The sequence below is a fragment of the Centrocercus urophasianus genome, unplaced genomic scaffold (genome assembly GCF_019232065.1).
Source record: "Centrocercus urophasianus isolate 14NV4802_14NV808 unplaced genomic scaffold, USGS_Curo_1.0 seq_26, whole genome shotgun sequence".
Taxonomy (NCBI): Eukaryota; Metazoa; Chordata; class Aves; order Galliformes; family Phasianidae; genus Centrocercus; species Centrocercus urophasianus.
The window spans coordinates 13,277,375-13,294,147 of NW_024884822.1; the positions used below are offsets into that span (position 1 = coordinate 13,277,375).

A 16,773-nucleotide genomic window follows, 5' to 3' on the forward strand; every position below is an offset into this window, starting at 1 on the left:
AAAACGTATGTGCAAGAAGAATACGTACTCCCTTTACACTCACACCTCAGTATATGATTAACTTCAGATCTTTCTTGTGCTTCGTGTTGTCTTATTCAAGATAGATGTTGAAAAACATAGCAGAATCAGTTAAAACTCAAGACAGTGTATGAAGTTTGCATTTTCAGTGTATGAAGAAGCATTTTCTATTGTTGGTGTGTAAATGCTGGAATTTGTCATCTGCAACTTTTATTTTTCTTATTAGCTGTTGAAAGGGGTCACCATAGCCAGTGGTGGAGTGTTGCCCAATATTCACCCAGAGCTGTTGGCAAAGAAGCGGGGCTCAAAAGGAAAACTGGAAGCCATCATCACTCCACCTCCAGCAAAGAAGGCAAAGTCTCCATCACAGAAAAAAACTGTATCAAAGAAAACAGGTGGAAAGAAAGGAGCAAGGAAATCCAAGGTAGAGTAATCCATTTATTTTCAACCCAAACAAGCTGTAGGGAACATCACCTAGGGAAGTTTAGCATGTGGTTAAAGATAGTGATTTCAGTACAAGCACGAGCAAATTCTGAGGGAAGAGTGCTGCCCAGTCCCTGCAGTATGTGAAAGAAGTGGCAGGTAGGCAAGTGATGAGTGCTTTAGTCTTCATCAGATTGTTGGGTGAGCACTGCTGGAGGCACCAGCAGGCAGAAGTGGGATCTCACATAGCAACTGTAGGGATCCCTTTGCTGTGATTGCACAAGTGTCTGCATTGCATTAGACAGAGTCAACTTGGTTGGACTTTGAGTATATTCTACAGTTGTAAATGCTGAAGAAAAACAGTACTCTAGGTCACTTGCCTTGTAATAATGTCAGCAGCCATTAACGTGTCCGTCGGGTTTTCAGATGTTGTTTTTTTGTGTGGTTTCTGGATTAATCTTTTTGCTCCAGGTTAATATAAGACTCCTCTTACTGCAGTTCATTTGCTGAAATTCAGACAGGGTGAAATAGTCTTTCTGAAGTAGGATGCAATTCTCCTGGAGCAGGTAGTTCAGGCTTCTGCAGCATCAGAGAAATTGCATTAATTGTGGTCACACACGGTTTCTTTGGCTCAGCTGAAGACTCACAGTGTCCACCTGTTAGTATGTTATAAATGAGATTCTTCCATGTTTACACTTAGTGTTTTACCAATGAATTTAATTTAAGAAATTAACTCAAAAGGAAGGTGGAGGAAGGTTGAGGGGAAGAACAAGAGGTCCAAAATATGATTTTCTTATGCTAGGAAGCCAAGAAAAACATTTAGCTGCCTTTTTTCCAAGTTTAGTTTCAGTTTGCAGGAGCAGGGAGTCTTTCTAATGTGTGCGTGTGCAACCAAGGAAGTTTTTTTCTGCAAAATAACCATTGTAAATCAATAGATAATGGAAGTAGGAGGAAAAGTACGCACACACATTTTCCTGAAATAGACAGTGCATTTGAAAATGTTCCTTTCTGAGTCAAACAGAGCTTCTGTATTCATCCTGTGTGTCTCTCTTGTTTACTTGGTCACTGTCTTTACCATTTCACTGTGTTTTGAACTGCTGAATTTAATTCTCCCTATTAGAACACCTACTAGCTGACATTTCAAGTGCAATGCTTCTTATAACTGTGCACTAATAATTTTTCTAAATCTGGGTTGTTTTTTCTGCTTGATTACAAAAGCAGGAAGTCTGTTGCAGGTTTCTGTTTTTCTTCCACACAATAAATTGTATGGTCTCCTTTCTATATTGGTATTCAGTTAACAGTAAACTCTAGGGGAACTGAAATGGGACCCATGAAAATGTAATTTTCAAAACATTTGTGTAAAGAAAAGCATGGCAACAGCTTCTGGAAGCACAAATACACCTTTGTATCAGTCGTCTTAGTTGTTCAGCTGCAGATTTAGTTTATATGCTTTGGGAAGGAGTGATAGGAGAAAGGTGGCTGCCTAGTGTTCCACGTGTGCTTTCAGCTTCAGCATTTGTAGTGCTGAGGCAACAAAGATTTAAATGAGCTCACAAGTAGTAATTCAGTTACAATATGAAATGATTCTTGGTACCAGTTGAGTCGATAGCTGCAGCAGTCAATTCACTGTCCTCATGAAGCATCCTTTTCAAAGTGTTCTTAATTCTCTTTTTTTATTCAGTAAGTCAATTATGTCCTGCAACTTATCCTTTTACTTCAGTCATATAATTGAAAGGAAGGAATAGTGACTGAGGAAACTGCCCCTCCACAGTTTTACTGGAGCTGAAAAAAAATGACCAGACAAAGACAAGTTCAGCCTATTCCTTATGGGTATGCAGGCAGAAAGCACGATGCATTTCTCTGCACTGTCCCTAAGGGAAGATGCATTTCAAAACAGTATTTCTAAAAGGTCTCCTGAAACCTTTGATGACAGTCCTTCACAGAGACAAAATGTGCTCTCTGACAAGCCAGTTTTTACCTTAAAATGAATGTCTGCCTACACATCAATAGAAACAGAATTTTTGCACACAAACCATTAGAAAGCTATTAAAAGTTCATTTTATCTTTCATCATTTAATGCATTCGTCCCCTCAATTGTGTGCAATCATAGGCAAAAGAAGAACATAAAGATATGCAGACATTGAGGTCATTTTTGCTGTGATTCTTTCAGCTTTTATCAGCCACTGCAGACTCACAGATAAAATCCAAACGCCAATGTTTGTAGTAGCTGGGAAGCATTTGTGTGTGTCATATTTGTTAGTGTTATTAAACGCTGTTTTACCCTGAGTCTTGAGTTAATTAATTAACTTTGTTTTTGGAAGAAGAAGCAGGGAGAAGTGAGCAAATCAGCCAGTGCTGACAGCACAACAGAGGGAACTCCTGCAGATGGCTTCACGGTCCTGTCTACAAAAAGTCTGTTTCTTGGCCAGAAGGTATGCTCATGCATTTGTGTAGATGAATTCTTATTTGTCTGTGCTGCTTAGGGAACAGCCCTCCCACCACCCCCTACCCCCAGAACATCCAGGTACAATTGACATTTCTCCACTGTGCGTGTGGAGGTGTATGAAATCAGTTTACAAACACAGAAATTCTCTGAAACAACTTCTAGAACGTTTTAAAAATACATAAACGAGTCTTCATAAGCCTACACAATTAAATATTCAAATAGAAAGAAAGCCTGTGTGCTTGTAATCTATCATGCCTTACCCACAGACAGCACAATTGCCACAGCTAAGCTTTTGCCAAAGACAAAATTACTGTCAGAATAAAATGGCTTTTCTGAAGGGCATCCCACCTCATTGCTGATGTGGAGGATGTGCAGTTCTTAATCAAAACCTCTTTTAGACCTTTGTTTATAATAGATGCCTCATGTTCTGTTCTATTTTTTTTTATTTTTTGCGATAGTTAATGCTGTGTAATAATGAATGATGCTTTTATGAAAAGCTGGAAGTCCATGATCTTTTTTTCTCTGTGAATATGCTTTGGGACATGGGGTGGTTTGATACAAACACATCTGTTTAAAAAGACAATTCATTTGAAGAGACAGTTGAATAAGTTAATTTGGTCTTTTATCTTGGAACCTGCCTTTAGTTTGCAATACTAAATTTTATTAAGTAAAACTGCATCTTTCTTCTATCATTCAGTAATCAGATCATTGTGTTGTAAGTCATAAAAGATGAACCATTATTGTCCATTGTGGGATGTATCCTCTGACCCGTTTTTATTTCATGTTGAGGATGTTCTCCATTTATCCTTCCACAATTTGTTCGCTAATTTTAACGTGCATGAAAGTAACATTATTTCTTGTAAGACTTGTTTTCCACTGTTAATTGTACACTGAGAGCCAGATTATGAGATCAGTAGGGTTTTTTTTGTTAGGTTTTTTGTTCTTTGACTACCTCTAGGGGAGTGGTTTACAGTGTAATTTTAAAGACTTGCAGATGACTGAATTAGAACCCAAAACTTACAGACTAAGTTGCTGTATGAAGAAGGCTAAGAGTGTAAGGCTTTTGGGTCTGACTCTGAGCTCCTTGTAGTTACCATCAGAAATCTGTAATAGGAAGTGATGTCGTGTTCTAACAAGACTGGCCCTGCAGATCAAGGGGGCTTTGTGACTGGGCTCAGAGGAAGAGAGTTGTGAACTCCAGAACTGCTTTAAAGCAGTGATGAGCAAAGCCTCTGTCTGTTGTGGACTTTCCAGCAGTACCTTGTATGGGAAATGGGCTTTTTGGCTTGCTCGTACTCTTGTGAATGCAGCTCCAGATCACTGGTGCTTTGTATCCATCCTCACACTGGTTCTTCACCTGTTAGTGCTGCATTTTTTACCATTGACACTTCTAACAAATATAAGAATGGTCAGTATCTTGTTATGTGTCACTGCAGAATGAAGCTCTTTGATGCTCTGATGTACCCCCAAAATAGCACGTTTAGACCAACCTGAATTCTTTCAAACACTCTTGTTAAGAATGAAAAAGAGAGAGCCTAGAATACAAAATCTTTGCCCTGTGGTGATCAGACATCTTATTTAGCACACAAACCAAAAGACATTCCTATTACGCTGGCTTATTCCTAGAAATATTTTCAAAGTATTCTACAGAATACTGTGCACGACAATAATAATTTGGAAAATTATTCTCCACAGATGCATTTTCCATATGATCAAAATATTTGTTTTCTAGTGATTTTAAAAAAGAGCAAAGATAAAATATTCAGCCATGGAATCAGTGGGACTTCAGTGCTCCCTGTCCCCTAAACTTGGGCTGGGCCAGAGCATCTGCTGCCATGCAGGTCTGGCGGCCTGGGGTCTCACTGCCAGTTGTGGGGCTTTATAATTATTTCTGAAGTGGAAATCCCAGATAATTGCTTATTTATTTTGGAAATTTAGAAATGAAATGTAGCAATTATCTTTAAAAACAGCCGTGACATTGAATCAATTAAATGCTTCTATGTAGCCACTGCTATATGCAGCTGATGTTTAAAAAGATAACATTGACTTTAAAATGCCTTCAATTAATGCCACATGATATTCATAAGCGTAACGACAAGAATTTTCCTCAATAGCTGTTGTAGACAACAGTGCTGTGGTTTGATTCCTTAGGCTCCTGCATGGTGCTTATTTTGGGAGCGTGTGAGGACAACAGGTGACTGCCTGGTTGCAGGATGACCTTTCTTCCACTCAACATAACCTCACTGCTAAAAAGCATTTTGAGGGAGGGAAAAGCTTCTGGCCTCTCTGGGGTCCAGAAGACACCAGGTGGTTCAGATCAAGGCCTGGGATATAGGAGTCCTGGCTTCTGGATTTGGTCAGCTAAGAGACACAGTGAATCACCTCTTCTCTCCCTGTTGCTTTCCCCATTTATGGAATGGAGATACACCTACACTCCTGACACGGATGGTAGAAAAGCTTAATGTGTTAAAACATTTTGAGCTGTTCAATTTGAAAGTAAAAATATTCCTACTGATCATAGCTGGTTAATTAGTCTTGTATTTCTGTTCTGTGTGTTCTTAATGGAAAAGTGAGCTACAGCGCGAAGTGTCAGACCTCAAGCCTGAGCATCAGAGCTTGGGCTTTCAGAAAAACAGCAGCATGTTGGGCTGCAAAATCCATCCTCACTTTGCACTATGAAACTCATCCTAGGAAAACTTCCAGTCATTTGAAAGTTGCACATGGATGTGCAAGTAGGTTTTTTTCAGGGTGGCCCTTTAGAGATTCGTTTCTTCTGTCTCAAATAAATGCTTCATACTGTTAAAAAGTAAAATTAAGCAATTGCTCTGTTTAGTTCTATGGGAAAAGTTTAATTTGTGCTGTACTGTTTGACAATCAGCTAACATTGCATTGAACAGCACGTGCAGAATTGAAGAAATAACACTTAGCTGCCGACACGAGTCATCAATAATGGGCAGCTTTGTAAGCATTTCATTGTTCCTGTTAAGTTGAAACTTTAAGTAGCAGCTGGTTGCTCTGTAAATCCCTTCTGTAAGTAGGTGCAGAGATAATTTAAGGTCTGAAACCAGCACACTGCACAGCTGATAAACCTGGGGTACAAAAATTTGTAGAACTTGATTAGGGATCAAAAAGATTCACCTATAAAATGGATGAAATGTGCTTAGGAACATACTAAAATCTCCACAAAACAGTCTTTTGGTGTGTGCATGTATTTTGTTTTTGGATATTTTTTATTATTACGATTTCAAAATTCATAGTTTATTTAATATTTTGGTTTGGTTTTATTTGACTTCCTTTTCTTTTTTTTTTTTTTTCTAAACAGCAGTTGCTTGTAGTCAAACTCAAGACTCAAACTCCAGTATGAATAACTCACCAGGTGTGAAGTATTAAAGGACTCTCAGCTATTTGGAAAGCAAGCTTGCTTCGATTTTTATTACAGACTCCCAGACAGACCCATACTTAAAACAGGGCTGAATTACACTCATTTTTAACCAGAATCACCCTATTTTGAGGGAATGCAGTTTACTCAGCGAACATATGCAAATTATATCAAATTGCTGACTTTTAAAAAGAGAAAGAAGGTCAATTCATACAATCACATGAATGAAACGGAAATGTTTTCTTCAGAAAACTTAAATGGATGAATGTTGGCCTCCTTGAACGACCCATTCATTTGTATTGGTTTCATGAATTGATTCGTGTTCCCTATTAATAAAATCACAGACGTGGAGAAGACACAAAGAGTTAAGTTTACAGAATGAGGGTTACAAACCAAGAGATGAAATTTGGTTTTTGATGAGATTAATTGCCATGTTTGACTGTATGTCTTATGTTTCATATGTTGAGGATGTGGGCTTTGGGTTAGAAGGAAAGCCTCCCTTAATTTCAGTTGGCTTGAAGAGTTGCATAAATGAATGAGAACTTATTTTTCGTAATTGCTTTCCATATGCCCCAATTAGCTGGCAAAGCAATCATTTTAAAGGTGTATACATATTGTAGACATAAGTTATGATGCAGTTGTTCTATTTGACGTAACAGTGCCTGTTTACAGTACTGGATCAGGATGGCACCAGCAGAACTGTGTGTGAAAGCCAAAGTGAGTGCAAGGCAGGAGATGGTGACAGGAGCATGGAAAGAAAAAAGAAGTGCAGCCTTTTATTAGGGTGGAGCTGTCTCTAAAGACAAGTGCCTCCTTTCCTAAAGACGTGCTCAGGCTCACTGGCTTCAGTAAAGAGAAGCTGTGCCTTTCATCCAGTTTGAGTGCTGAACAGCCATGGCACATCCCTGCAATGGGTGCATGAGAGATGATCAGGGTGTCTTTCATCTGTCCTCCAAGAAGAGACAAATACCTTTTTTATGATGCTGAAATAAGAACCTCCAATAGAACTCAGCACAAAGCCAAAATAGGGCCTTGTTGGTAGGTACATTTATTTCCTTACAGTGTCAACAGTGTTTGAGTCTTGGGCTTGATGTTTTCAATTGTTTAATTATTTTTTTTTATAACAGCCCTCCTTTATGACTTGCCTTTTATTTTGCATATTTGTTTGCAGTGATGCTATCTCCATCTGTGTTGCAAAGCTCACTTTTCTGCAGCTTCTCTGTGATTTCCCAGCTGTCCTGTTATTTCCCACCTCATGCTTTTCTTTTCAGCTGAACCTTATTCACAGTGAAATCAGTAATTTAGCCGGCTTCGAGGTGGAGGCCATTATCAATCCTACCAATGCTGACATTGACCTTAAAGATGACCTAGGTAAATGGGGCATGGGTTGACACAACTAATGGTCACATGGAAATTATGGAACCCAGAATTTACTCTCTAGGGCTTCGTTCATGAAATAAGAGCCAAAATTCTAATCTTCCAGGTTCTTTCTTGCTGAAGAACTGTATTCAAAAGACATTTTCACCAAATCTGAAAACTTGCAACAACTGCTAGCCTTCAAGTTGAATTCAATTTAAAAAATCATTTAAATTCTTTTCCATAATGATCATATGTGACTGTTAGCTATTCTGGGGGGTTTTTATGTGGCTTCTTTGAGGACTAAGATACTTTTTTTGTCAGGTTGTTTTCAAAATAAGCAGTTTCTCCATTCTGACTGCAATCTCTGGTGTTATTTCTTTTTCTGATACTCAGAGTAGGCATAACGCTTCTCAAAGAGGAATGATTAAACTAGACCCAAATTTTCTGTATCTTAATTTCATGTGTGATTCAGTCAAATTATTTGTTTCAATTCTGTTTAGGTTGCTCCCCATCACAATCACATTCAGCTGAAAACAAAAACTGATAGTATACCAGTGCTGAACTTGCAGATACTATCACTGATGTTGTATTGCTTTTAAACCTCCTCCTGTTCCAGATTCATCAACTGTCTGTTCTTCAGCAAGCATAAAAGAAAAATTGACTTTCCACACATTATGTACTGCACTCTACTGTTATTTGATTATACCTGCTGTTGTTTTTTAAATGGAATGCAACCCATAATTCTGCTGCTGCATTTCCTGTATGTAATTTAACAAGAAAAAGATTCAAGAAGGGTCATTTAAAACCAGTCTTTCTCAGGTACATGTATGTTTTCACACCTGTGTCTCATCCTTTGCAACACATAATTCGAAAATAGGCTTTACCTTTAAAACATAAACTCAATCATTTACACATTTTAAATCAAATTCAGTAAAATCCTGCCATACATTGCTTCCTACATATGAAGGAAAACGTCGGTTTTAGCAACCAAGTAATGAATTGCTATGCATATGAAGATGAGTTCCTGTCAGCTTATTGATGCTGACAAAATGGAGAAACTAGTTATTTTGTTTGGCTTGACAATCATGAATTTCTTTTTTTAAACAGATTCCATATTTTAGTGTCATGCTCTGTGGGGAACTAGTTGTTCTAGGATGCTGCCAAGTGAAATGGGGTGTTAGCTGATCTTAAATCTTTGGAAATGATCTCGTGTGATTGCTCTGACTTGTCATTTTAACATCTATTTGATCATGTCGTACTCAATATTCCTCCTCCTGTTCCCTACACCCCTTTCTCTACACACACCTGCACACACCACTCAGCATTACTCCTTTGGCGCAAGGTTTGGAGATGTGAAGGTAGGAAAATAATGGACGTTGGTACATGTGTAAATGTAGAGCCTGTGCTGGGTCTCTGTCCAACGTGGTTGATATACATCTGTTTACCTGTTGTAGTTGCAAGTTGTACAGGCTGACATTGCCACGATCGACAGTGATGCTGTCGTTCACCCGACAAACTCTGACTTCTACACCGGTGGTGAAGTAGGTAATGGAAAGTTCAGTGCTGCGGAGTTTGTATGTGTGTGCATGGTCAATCAGCAGCCACAAGCTTGTTGTAGCTATGCAGATTTGCATTTATTTCTCACTTCCAGCAGTCCTGACTGATAACAAAAAGCAATGAGTTGTTGCAAACTCAGTAGGCATTCCTGATTTTTATCACCAAATCAGACTTTCAAAAGTAACGATAGAACGCACTGCCAAAATTTGAAGTGCAAGAACAGCATATGTACAATGCAGGCATGCGACCAAGGAAAATGAACTACAACACTGTATGACATGGAATACAGCTTATGCTTTGATCTTTAGAATTCTGGCCAGTTCCAGTACACTCTCTCCATGCCAAGTTTCAGATGTTCACATCTGACATGCTGGATCTAGCCCACCTTATTTTCTGAGCACTTTTATGATGGATTTGCTTTTTCATGTTTTAACTCGTGGACCAATTAGCTTGTAGCCCTGCTCAGTGGTTGCCTGTGTCACCGGCATGTGGATAGGCACACCAGACACATTTTTCATAGTTAGTCATCTAAGCTGCACTGATGAGTTAAGGTGTTACATATTACAGACGTCTTCAGTAGTTATCTCTGCTTTGCCCTGAGTAACTCCTCTCTTGGTTATACCTTTAACTGAAGGATGTTACAAACAGGTAGCCATGCTTTACCTGATCTGCCTTAGTAATTTGAGAAGGCAAAATCAGAATTGGGCTGAATGTGGAAGTTGCTGATTAGGGCGATGACACCATACTTAAATAAATCAACTGCACGATCCCAGCCTCTTACATTTCCATCAGCCTCATCATCACTGCACAAAGGGTCTCCCCTGTGGAGGCCCCTTGTCCCACTGCAGGTCAGCAAGCCTTGCAACACCCACTGTTTCTTAAGGAGCTCCGTTCTGAGTAAGGCACAGAAGAACGCAGCCCTTTGTGGCCTGTTAGAGCGGGAACAGCTGCGACTTGGCTGGCTAAACGTTATGCAGAGACATGAAAAGAAGAGTGTCATAACTCCCTTTATCTGAAGAATACGCTTCTAAAGCCTGTCAGGCTCATTTAGACAAGGTGCTCGTGTCCTGCCCTTTGGCAGAGAAACGCTCAAGAAGCTGCTCTACAAAGACAATTTTCTCTCAGAGCTGCGCTGCTCGTACCTTAGCGTAGGTTCCTGTTGCCTCTGACTGCTGTAAGAAAGAATAGAAGTGCACAAATGCCTAGCTTCCAGTGATTAACTTTTACCCATCTAAATTCATTTATTTTTTAATTATTTTTTTTGTTGTTGTTGTTTTTTTTCCCCTAACAATGTAAGTGTACTGGGGGCTTACCCTGAGAATTTTAGAGCCTAAATTTCTGCTAACGCTGTTTTCAACACTGATACCAATGCCTGCTTCAAAAGCATGAGATAATGACCTTATTCTCATGGGAGTGGCACATATTTATGCCTGTGAGCAAATAAGCTACTAACCTTGAAGCTCTGAAGCGAGACTTCCGTTCCAGAAAGTTGCTAATGTAGTGGAAAATGATTCAAGGCAGTGTATTCTTTCCCATTGACAACATAGTCCTGAAATATCATTTCAATATAGAATGAAAGATGATTTCAGTATAAATCCTCACTATTAATCGGAAGCACGTAACTGAGAAGTAAGTGCAGAAAACACCACTGATAGCACATATGTTCTTCTTTCAACCATATCTGCAGGAGCTCAGTGAGATGAGCTGACAGGGTTGTTCGTTGCTTTTAATTATAAATTAATTCCCAGTAGAAGGGAAAAAGCTGATCCTTTTAGATTGAATTAGGAAAAACTAGGCTAAATTCCATTAAATGTACAACAGCTTTGCAATGGCAAAGAGATGACCCAGTTAATAGATCTTTTCTGTTCCTAGGTTCTGTTCAAGGCTTAATTATGTTTCCCCTTGAAACAAGAAAATCTAAGGATTATGAATGTCATGGGTTTAAGGACTGATCTGAGTTCATGGACTCGAGGGGAATATAACTGGAATGCATATACAGATCTGAGCAGAAGGGATGAAATACATACAGCAGAAATGCAACTAGAATGGAAAACTCTTTCCCTCCCTATCCCTTCCCTGTCAGAGGGGTTTTACAGATCGCTCATGTCAGCCACATCAGGTAAATGGGTTCAGCCACGGCTGCTGTAAAGGCAGTGCTCCTCTGAGCCACCAGTCCTGGCCACAGCTCTCTTCATAGCCTGCTCTCCTAGGACACCTTGCTGCTGCAGAGGAGCCATTGCTGTCTCATCTAAGAGATTTGCTAGATGGTGCCTTGTACACAATTGCACAGCTAACTGAATTTCATAAAAGTCTTAGTATGGAGTTTGTCTAAAGCTTAGACCAAAGTATTTACATAAAAAAGCTTAACTGAGTCCAAGGAGCAAAATTACACTCTGACTTACCCAGTCTGATCTTGCAATTCTGAATTAGTTATGAAAAAAGCAAAACATGAGACGTACACTTCTAAATTATGCTCAGCTTTTGTATCCCAAAAGCAACAAACCAATAGGAAAATAGAGGCAGGGTCAGTTTTTGAATGAGCAAACAAACGCCTTCTTGTTTTCAAGAAACTTCTAATAGTCATTTTGGAAGAAATTTAGCAATGGGGTCGAAACGAAAGCATCTGGCAGTCCTCTTAGTTCTCAGAGCTGTAACTCTTATTTATTAAGCTGAACCTTGGAGGAGGGGCTCTGCTTCATGGAGCATACAGTATGTGCACTTCCATCAGAAAAATGAGTTTTTTTCTTTCTCCATCAGTGAAAGTAAGGGGCTTCACTAAATAAAAGCCTAAATCTTTAGAGATCCTAGTTCTGAATTTTTGGAAATCAGTTTTGGAAGTAATATGTGAAATCAGAGCCTTTATGATACCACTGCTTTTTACTTACCTGCCTTAATAATTAATATGCACAGCGCAGAATTATTTGGGATGCTTATGTAGTTAGGAAACTGCTTTCTTGGGCTGTTATTTTCTTATACATATATTTATACCTAAAACTAGAGCTGCAAAATAAGATCTAAACCATTTAGTGATGGACTGCCTTTGGTAAAAGCATACCTTTTGGTTGCCTTGAAACACTGCACAGCTCTTCTCCTCCCAAAATGACTTTGTCCAGCTCCTTAGCTGTAGTCAGAGAAGTTCATTGGAGGAATATGTTCCTTAGAGATTCTCCTTATTTCTGAGGCTCTTCCTCTTGGTTAAAGGTGGCTCAACAAGCTGGGCAGTTACCAAGTAAAGCAGCCCGCTGCACTCACGAGACTGTTTCATTCCTGGTGCCACCTGTTGGGGTCAGGGACCAAGATCAGGTGAGTTTCAAATTCTTATTGTGGCAAATGGCTCTTTAAAAACATTTATAAGAGAGAGGGGAAATGAATCTTAAGGGAAGGAATTATGGAACTTCAATCACTTTTGAGCTAGCACATTCTTCTGCAGCATTTCACATTGACAGATGCTCATGATAAGGAAGGAGACAGGGATGTCATGTCAGATGTTTTGACATTAAAATCAGTCTGAGGATGTTAGCAAGGGATACAGATGGAAGGTTTTGGGGTTCTTAGGATTGTCTTTTTGTTGTTGTTTTTTTTTCGTTGTTGTTGTTGTTATCATTGTTGTTTTTAATGAATAGCTAACTCTGAAGTCCCAAAAGGTTTAGATCTTACTTTGCAGTCCCCAAAAAAAATGTTTGGGCAGAAATACGTAGAGCGATGTAATCACAAATAATGATAAGTCTTCTCTGCTGTGGGAACCTGAGATGAGAGGAATAAAATAACAATTCTCTGTTCAGGAAGCACTTTGGAAAAGAAAGGTGGCAAGGAGTTTGTGGAAGCTGTCATTGAGCTTCGGAAAAAGAACGGGCCCTTGGACATAGCTGGAGGTGAGGCTCTGCGCTTCGGAACCACATGGCTCCACCAGCCACACATCCTGCACTCTGCTTGGGTTCCTGCTGTCCCCAGGCATCACTGCTGGTTGCACTGTGAGCTGTGCTCTCCAGAGTTATAATGCACACGTTGCATCTTAAGTAGCCATCACCAAAGTAACCAGAAAACGGCACAGTGATGTAATATTACAACCAACAGCAGGCTGTTCACAGATGCACACATACATGAGGAAAGTTGATTGTCAAGGGTAAGCTTCATAAAAGCAATTAATTGGATACTTATTAATCAGAGTGGTTGAATTCAACTCTATTAAATGTCTGCTTTGCCAAGATGCCACTGACTTTCACTTTAAGCACCCGCTTAATACTTCATTTCATCAGTGCCAACATCATCACTGTAGAAGCTTATGATTTTTTGATGTGTAGTTATCAAATTTTAAGCAATATTTGAGAAAAATCTACCATGAGAGTGCTAACATTTGGTAATGGCAATTTGACACCATCTGTGATGTTGCTGATAGGTGCTGGTTCATATAGAATGTTGGTTCTGCCATCTGTGTTTATGCTATAAAAATAAATACAGTACCCGCAGTTTTGTAAGCCAGTTTTGACTAAAGCTGAGGGAGAGATGAAAGACTTCAGCTATGACAGAAGGAGTTGTGACTGTTTGCTTCTGGTACTTCACACAGATTTCTTCCTTGCTTTTTAAAAACATTACTCAGTTTTTCCTTGGAATTTTTGTTTTGCTAAAATATTTGGAATCTCTCTTTTTTTCCCCCTTCTCTGCATTACTCCTTATCTGCTCACCAATGAACAAGACAAACTGTGCTCACAAACAGATTGCAATTTGGAGGGAAAAAAAAAAAGATGTTTCTCTCAGACAGCAGTGCACCCCTCAGATCTGAGCATTGCATGGCAGTCTCACCCTGTGGAGAGACACATTCTACCCCAGAGAACCTGACTGCTAGAAAAGATTGGACACAAGTCAACTTCCCATTAATGGATATGCAGTTTTCAGATATCTCAGTAATATGGGTTTCCCTTTTCATAAAATAACCAGGACCCTTACCTGGACCATGACTGTAACTAGCACAGAACGATGCAGTGGTTCTCTTTGTTTGTTTCTATAGCAAAACTTATTTCCCCTTTCAGAACATTTGCATTTAAAGAAAGGGACAGCTGCTCTGGGTAATTAACAGCTGTCTTCAACAGAATCCTAATTGAGTTAATGACTACTCTCTGTCACTCCCTGTCTGAGGAACACTAAAGTTGGTGATGTATATCAATACAGCATTTTATCCTTTCAGTGTGAAGGAATTACCAGCATTTCACATCTGACTAGAGATATGTCAGCTGCTTTGATGAGATTTCTCTTGGATTTATGATGTAGTCTGGAGCTGCCAACATTTTAGTTGCCTTTAAGGACAAGTTAAAGTTGCCTGGAGTTGAAGCTATGGATTCGTAGATTCTCAACACATTGAATAAGAGCATCAGCCCTTGTGCTTCCATTGTCCTTTCAAATGTATTCTTTTGATGAGTCACTCAGAATGTCACATGGCAAAGTCTATTTTATGTGATAGTAGCACCCAAAGTTCTCTACTGTATTTAAATTAAAAAAAAACACTTCATAAAGATTCCAGAATGAAGTAGAGGATGCCTGGCCTCTCAGCACCTTTACAAATCTGATTTTTGTCAAGGTTCCTGGTATTTTTCCTACTGTTTTGGAAGATGCAAGCTTTGGTTTTTAACCTGTGTTTTTGCAGTCTTATATTTTTGTATCCCATAGTCTGTTAGAAGGCTGACTCTTGGCGAAGGTTCAATGCATGATCCTGTAAGACAGTGACAAGTTTCTAATTGCAGCTGCAGACCTGCGAGTTCAGCTGCCATTTCTGATGCTCTTATCCAGCTTTCTGGAGACTCACTGGCTGTCAGTGGGCAGCAGGCAGTGCTCCTTTGCCTTGGTAATCCTTCTGTGTCCCTGCCAGCATCCTGGTGATAGCATGCAGCTGGTGTGGTTAAAGTTCCCTGTACATACAAGGCTTCACCTGTTGGTGTATAAACAGTGTGAATCCAACTGTGTAAAGCTATTACTGCATCCTGTCCAACTGTCTGTCAAAACTGTGGAAAAAAGAGTCACTTCAAAGTGGCGTTGTGTAAGCAGTCTCAGATGAGCCATTCACAAAAAACTTGAATAGAGTTGGGCCCAAAGTTACGAAATGGCACAAAATATCTTCTCTACAATTACTCAGAAACAAAGCTGGAAGGAAAAGCTTTAATTTACCTTTTTTTCCAGCCTTCCTTACCAATTTGTGGAACACTACAAGCTCCAAACTGATCCAATTTGGGTTTCATTATTGTCAGAGGCTAGCTGGAAAAAGAAAAGTTTAGCAAGAGTAGCTGAAGGTCACACAAGTCATAATTCCAGCTGGGCAGCATCCTAATACTTATTGTAGCTCTGCTTTAAACTCTGAACCAAAGCAAGATCATCCCTAGAACGGATTTACATTCTAAGAGATTACTGCCTTTCTTCTCAGACATTACACAGATTTCCACAGTCCCCAGTATAAATGCATTTCCTTTGATGTCAGTCATGAATTCTTGCTCTCCAAAATAAGCTCTATTATAGTTATGATGTATAAATTACCGTGGCAAAGTACAGCTGGAAATAGGAAAGTCTCTGTAATCATGTTGTTATATTTTAAAAATGTGTGATTTCTAATCTGAAACACTCAGAGGGGATAAAGGAATATCTGTCAATTGTTTCTTATTTTAATCACATATGCATTCTTTGAATGCTATGAGAGGAAAGAGTTATGTTTCACTTTCGTTTCTTACTAGCTGTTGTCAGTGCTGGCCATGGATTGCCTGCAAAATTTGTGATCCACTGTAACAGCCCAGGCTGGGGCTCAGACAAATGTGAGGAGCTGCTGGAAAAGACGGTGAAGAACTGTTTGGCTCTGGCTGATGAAAAGAAGCTGAAATCAATTGCGTTTCCTTCAATTGGCAGTGGCAGGTAAGGCTGTTACACAAGCCTGATGCTTGATACTGACCACGTTTTCTAAGTGTTATCATTCCTGTCTCTTCTTACATACAAAACTCATTTCTACCATGCTAGCTTCATTTTTGTTCATTCATTTGAGTTCCCCAAATTAAATGTTTCTTCTAGGTTCCTTCAAGCTGCACGTGGAGCCTGTAGTATTTTCCCAACTGTGGCACATCTAGCATAATCCCTGCAGTCTTAAAGCACACAAACAGATTAAAGAGCAAAAGTGCCTTTTAACAGTGTATCAATTTGAGATACAGAGGAGAGCATGAAGAAATGAAGTCTATTTTACCTGGTTTTAGCACGTAACTAAACCTACTACAGTTTTGGGATGGCTAAAAGACATCTTAGCATTTGTGTAAGCAGCAGACCTGAGGAGTCTTGATTCTCAGGATTTGCAGAGTCACTTCAAGCTTTCACCCCAAATCCATAAACTAAACTCCACAAAGTTTACATCATGGGGCTCTTCCAGAAAAAAAAGTTATCTTAAAAGTCGTTGCCAAGATTTTTAAAGCCTAAGTCTAAAGTTCAGTTCTGTAGTTCTGTGCAGGATGCTCAGTGCCATTAGGAAGTTGAACAACGTCCTTAAGAATCTAAACGTAGACTAGAATTCTGATGAACTTGGATTTGAGAAGGGAGGTTTGAATCATATGGCCTTTGCTGGCTCACTGTG

At 39.4% G+C, this 16,773-nt stretch overlaps 1 protein-coding gene across 4 annotated transcripts in view; it reads left to right on the forward strand.

Moving 5' to 3' along the window:
* LOC122164273 (core histone macro-H2A.1) overlaps positions 1-16,773 on the forward strand; it is a 44,521-nt gene that overhangs the window by 22,753 nt on the left and 4,995 nt on the right. Inside the window, exons 4-8 of one of the 4 annotated variants that reach the window (XM_042826129.1) lie at positions 245-442; positions 2,763-2,873; positions 7,538-7,637; positions 12,965-13,054; positions 15,896-16,070. In XM_042826129.1, the coding sequence (XP_042682063.1) occupies positions 245-442; positions 2,763-2,873; positions 7,538-7,637; positions 12,965-13,054; positions 15,896-16,070 (674 nt within the window). Of the gene's footprint in view, positions 1-244; positions 443-2,762; positions 2,874-7,537; positions 7,638-9,079; positions 9,171-12,964; positions 13,055-15,895; positions 16,071-16,773 lie in introns of all 4 variants that reach the window. The other 3 variants (XM_042826132.1, XM_042826130.1, XM_042826133.1) reach the window with 3 other exon arrangements.